This window comes from Chiloscyllium plagiosum, chromosome 42 (genome assembly GCF_004010195.1).
Source record: "Chiloscyllium plagiosum isolate BGI_BamShark_2017 chromosome 42, ASM401019v2, whole genome shotgun sequence".
In the NCBI taxonomy this organism is placed as follows: domain Eukaryota; kingdom Metazoa; phylum Chordata; class Chondrichthyes; order Orectolobiformes; family Hemiscylliidae; genus Chiloscyllium; species Chiloscyllium plagiosum.
The window spans coordinates 14,495,832-14,501,831 of record NC_057751.1 but is presented as its reverse complement, the minus strand read 5'-3'; the positions used below and the strand labels follow the sequence as shown (position 1 = coordinate 14,501,831).

The 6,000-nt window shown below is 51.0% G+C and overlaps 1 protein-coding gene across 1 annotated transcript in view; it reads right to left on the bottom strand.

The window, feature by feature from the left end:
- LOC122542973 (actin filament-associated protein 1-like 1) overlaps nucleotides 1-6,000 on the bottom strand; it is a 50,923-nt gene that overhangs the window by 33,431 nt on the left and 11,492 nt on the right. The window contains exons 5-6 of the mRNA XM_043681116.1: nucleotides 3,882-3,987; nucleotides 3,392-3,404 (exon numbers count right to left, since the gene is read on the bottom strand). Coding sequence (XP_043537051.1) covers nucleotides 3,392-3,404; nucleotides 3,882-3,987 — 119 coding nt within the window. The remainder of the gene's footprint in view (nucleotides 1-3,391; nucleotides 3,405-3,881; nucleotides 3,988-6,000) is intronic.

Here is a 6,000-nt window from a genome sequence, read left to right as displayed (position 1 = left end):
CAGACACACTCGCTGGAGACCCCTGTAAGTACAGACGTACTCCCCTGGAGATCCCTGTATATACAGACACACACCCCTGCAGACCCCTTTAAATACAGACGTACTCCCTGGAGACCACTGTAAATACAGACACACACCCCTGTAAATACAGACGTACTCCCTGGAGACATCTGTAAATACATACGTACTCCCTGGAGACCCCTGCAAATACAGACACACTCCCCTGGAGACCCCTGTAAATACAGACACACTCCCCTGGAGACCCCTGTAAATACAGACACACTCCCTGGAGACAACTGTAAATACAGACACAATTCCCCAGGGACCCTGTAAATACAGACACACTCCCCTGGAGACCCCTGTAAATACAGACACACTCCCCTGGAGACCCCAGTAAATACAGACACACTCTCCCAGGGACCCCTGTAAATACAGACACACTCCCTGGAGACAACTGTAAATACAGACACAATTCCCCAGGGACCCCTGTAAATACAGACACACTCCCCCAGGGACCCCTGTAAATACAGACACACTCCCCTGGAGACCCCTGTAAATACAGACACACTCCCCTGGAGACCCCTGTAAATACAGACACTCCCCTGGAGACCCCTGTAAATACAGACACACACCCCTGGAGACCCATGTAAATACAAACACACTCCCCCAGAGACCCCTGTAAATACAGACACACTCCCTGGAGACCCCTGTAAATACAGACAAACTCTCCCAGGGACCCCTGTAAATACAGACACACTCCCCCAGGGACCCCTGTAAATGCAGACGCACTCTCCTGGAGACCCCTGTAAATACAGACGTACTCCCCAGGGACCCCTGTAAATACAGACACACTCCCCTGGAGACCCCTGTAAATACAGACGTACTCCCTGGAGACCCCTGTAAATACAGACACACACTCCTGCAGACCGCTGTAAACACAGACACGCTCCCCCAGGGACCCGCTGTAATTACAGACACACTCCCCTGGAGACCCCTGTAAATACAGACACACTCCCTGGAGACCCCTGTAAATACAGATACACTCGTCTGGAGATCCCTGTAAATACAGACACACACCCTGGAGACCCCTGTAAATACAGACGTATTCCCCTGGAGACCCCTGTAAATACAGACACACACCTTGGAGACCCCTGTAAATACAGACGTACTCCCCTGCTGACCCCGGTAAATACAGACACACTCCCCTGGAGACCCCTGTAAATACAGATACACTCCTCCAGGGACACCTGTAAATACAGACACACTCCCCGGAGACTCCTGTAAATACAGACACACTCCCCGGAGACCCTGTAAATACAGACACACTCCCTGGACACCCCTGTAAATACAGACGTACTCCCCTGGAGAGCCCTGCAAATATAGACGTACTCCCCTGGAGATCCCTGTAAACACAGACACACTCCCCCAGAGACCCCCTGTAAATACAGACACATTCCCCTGGAGACTCCTGTAAATACAGACACACTCCCTGGAGACCCCTGTAAATACAGACACACTCCCTGGAGACCCCTGTAAATACAGACGTACTCCCCTAGAGACCCTTGTAAAATACGGACACACTCCCAGGAGACCCCTGTAAATACAGACATACTCCCCAGAGACCCCTGTAAATACAGACACACTCTACCAGGGACCTCTGTAAATACAGACACACTCCCCTTGAGACCCCTGTAAATGCAGACACACTCGCTGGAGACCCCTGTAAATACAGACACACTCGCTGGAGACCTCTGTAAATACAGACACACTCGCTGGAGACCCCTGTAAATAAAGATACACTCGCCTGGAGACCCCTGTAAATACAGGCACACTCCTCCAGGGACCCCTGTCAATGCAGACACACTCCCTGGACACCCCTGTAAATACAGACACACACCCTGGAGACCGTTGTAAATACAGACGTACTCCCCTGGAGATCCCTGTAAACACAGACACACTCCCCCAGGCACGCCCTGTAAATACAGACACAGTCCCCTGGAGACCCCTGTAAATACAGACACATTCCCTGGAGACCCCTGTAAATACAGACACTCTCCCTGGAGACCCCTGTAAATACAGACGTACTCGCCTGGAGACCCCTGTAAATACAGACGTACTCCCCAGGGACCCCTGTAAATACAGACACACTCCCCCAGGGACCCCTGTAAATACAGACACACTCCCCTTGAGACCCCTGTAAATGCAGACACACTCCCTGGAGACCCCTGTAAATACAGACACACTCGCTGGAGACCCCTGTAAATACAGACACACTCCCTGGAGACCCCTGTAAATACAGATACACTTGCCTGGAGACCCCTGTAAATACAGACACAGTCCTCTAGGGACCCCCGTAAATACAGACATACTCCCTGGACACCCCTGTAAATTCAGACACACACCCTGGAGACCCTTGTAAATACAGACGCACTCCCCTGGAGATCCCTGTAAACACAGACACACTCCCTGTAAATACAGACACAGTCCCCTGGAGACCCTTGTAAATACAGACACACTCCCCTGGAGATCCCTGTAAAGACAGACACATTCCCCCAGGGACCCCCTGTAAATACAGACACAGTCCCCTGGAGACCCCTGTAAATAGAGACACATTCCCTGGAGACCCCTGTAAATACAGACACACTCCCTGGAGACCCTTGTAAATACAGGCGTACTCCCCTGGAGACCCCTGTAAATACAGACACACTCCCTGGAGACCACTGTAAATACATACGTACTCCCCTGGAGACCCCTGTAAATATAGACGTACTCCCCAGGGACCCCTGTAAATACAGACACACTCCCCCAGAGACCCCTGTAAATACAGACACACTCGCTGGAGACCCCTGTAAATACAGACACACTCGCCTGGAGACCCCTGTAAATACAGACACACTCCTCCAGGGACCCCTGTAAATACAGACACACTCCCCCAGAGACCCCTGTAAATACAGACACACTCCCCTGGAGACCACTGTAAATTCAGACACACTCGCTGGAGACCCCTGTAAGTACAGACACACTCGCTGGAGACCCCTGTAAGTACAGACGTACTCCCCTGGAGATCCCTGTATATACAGACACACACCCCTGCAGACCCCTTTAAATACAGACGTACTCCCTGGAGACCACTGTAAATACAGACACACACCCCTGTAAATACAGACGTACTCCCTGGAGACATCTGTAAATACATACGTACTCCCTGGAGACCCCTGCAAATACAGACACACTCCCCTGGAGACACCTTTAAATACAGATGTACTCCCTGGAGTCACCTGTAAATACAAACATACTCCCTGGAGACCCCTGGAAATCCTGACGCACTCCCCTGGAGACACCTGTAAATACAGACACACTCCCTTGGAGACCCCTGTAAATACAGACATACCCCCTGGAGACACCTGTAAATACAGACGTACTCCTTGGAGGCACCTGTAAATACAGACATACTCCCTGGAGACACCTGTAAATACAGACACACCCCCCTGGCGACCCCTGGAAATCCTGACGCACTCCCTGGAGACCCTGGGCACTCACTAAATCCAACTGTTCTGGGATGGTTTACCATTGGCCAGTCAGATGAAAGCAAATTGTCGTAGATGCTGGGGATTCGAAGCAGAGCCATTCAGAGAAACAGAACTTATTTTTCACATCTGATATGACTCCTTTTCATTACTGGTTCGAAGAAACCTTTGGGTTGGCAACATTACCTCTGCTACTCTTTTCATAGACACTGCCAGACCTGCTGAGATCCTCCAGCGCTTGTTGGCTTTATCACCATTGACCAGTTAGACTGTGAATCCAGAATCTCTGTGAACTGTCTTTCTGTTGTCGCACATACCTCAAGGATTGATGTTTGCATTTGTCAGTTCACATACCTGCAGTGCACTGCGTGAGGGGGTTGAGTGGTTCTGCGTCCTCGTAGGAGTCATCGGGGTGGACCTCATTGGTTTGGTGAGGGGCCGGTGGAGGAGTACTCTGCATCTGTTGGGAGGAAGATGTGGTTAGAGCTGTGGGAGCAATTGGAGCTCAACTCTGGACATTGAGACAGTATTTGCCAACATACAGGACATTGGTTAGGCCACTATTGAAAGATTGCGCGCAGTTCTGGGCTCCTTCCTATCGGAAAGATGTTGTGAAACTTGAAAGGGTTCAGAAAAGATGTTGCCAGGGTTGGAGAATTTGAGCTATAAGGAGAGGTTAAATAGGCTGGGGCTGTTTTCCCTGGAGCGTTGGAGGCTGAGGGGTGACCTAATAGAGGTCTATAAAATCATGAGGGGCATGGATAGGATAAATAAAGTCTTTACCCTGGGGTGGGGGAGTCCAGAACTAAAGGGCATAGGTTGAGGGTGAGAGGGGAAAGATATAAAAGAAACCTAAGGGGCCACATTTTCACACAGAGGGTGGTACGCGTGTGGAATGAGCTGCCAGAGGAAGTGGTGGAGGCTGGTACAACTGCAATATATAAAAGGCATTTGGTTGGGTATATGAATAGGAAGGGTTTCGGAGGGATATGGGCCGGGTGCTGGCAGGTGGGACTAGTTTGGGGTTGGGATATCTGGTCGGTATGGAAGGGTTGGACCGAAGGGTTTCTGTGCTGTACATCTCAATGACTGTGGGGCAACCTTTCTCAGAGGAACCAGCACTCTGTCCATATTAGCTCAGAGTGCCAACAGCTTCATTGTGACTGACAGTGTTAAAAGGAGCTTGGAGTTTGTCGCTTGTAGCCCAGTACTGGGCTTGCTGAGGAACTGGGAGCAACTGGCAGTGACGCCCCAGAGCACGAACCTGTTGTCCCCTCCCTCTCAGGGGATGATAGCATCTGTCCTGCAGCTAGTGTCCACTGACCGGCGCCCAGACTGCTGCCTCTCGAGTCACTTTCGCTGCCTAACCCACCCAAGCTAGAGCAGCATCCATCCAGACACTCGGCTCCACAGTCAAACAGCACACCCCCTGACACCCTATCGCAAACCCGGCATGCTGGGGAATGCTGCAGAATGACTCGATCATCTTGAATTCCTGTAGCTTTTGATGCGACTGAGGGGCCCTCAGTGCTTCCTCTGTTTACGTGGGTGTTCCTGGTCTTGCAAACATTTGTCCAGACATTAATTATGACTGATTTCCTGCCGCTGATGGTATCAGGACAGCAGCTCAGAGGGGGAGCTGGGGAACGAGCCCACGTCTTGTAAACAGGACATTTTCCTTCTCTCTGGAGAGGCATGCGCCCTTTTGAAGATTACGTTGGCCTGCGTTTGAAAGAGCACACCATAACTTTATCATAAGCTCAAGTGTGGGCTTGAGTCGGGTTCTGGATTCAGGGCCGTGCGTTGGTTGCCATGATGCTGTGCTCGCTCTGCGCTCCAGACCTTACTGGTCAGCTTTCACCGATAATGCAAACCTTGGTGAGGCACCTGTCAGGATACTGTTAGCCAGAGCGCAGTCTTCAGGTCACCCGCTGTGGTCATCCTATCCACACACACAGAATTTGATGAACAGCAGCAGGGTTCACAACGACAGTTGGAGGCTGCAGAGATGCAAAGCATGAGCTTTTAATTCCACAACACTCGACAGTCAAGATGCCATCGAGAGGTGGTTGGGCCCAGTCTCATCCGAAGCCGCCCCATGATCCTCTCTGAGATGCTGTTGTCTCATGAGGAAACATTGAGCAGGTTGGGTGCAAATTCATTGGCCTGTTGCGGAAAGACACATATAAAATACAAGCGGGGTTGACAGGAAGGATAGTGAGAGGATAAATCCCCACTGATGAAGACTGCAACAAGCCTTGCTCCATCGGACATCCCAGGGGATTTGGCACTGAGTGGCTTTTTGGTTGGTGAACGTTAACAACGAAAGGCCGAGGAGTGTTGGGGGCGCCAGCATTACTCACTGCTGACAAATGGCCAATGTATCAGGGATGGACTAGGTAAAAACAATGACTGCAGATGTTGGAAACCAGAGTCTAGATTAGAGTGGTGCTGGAAAAGCACAGCAGTTCAG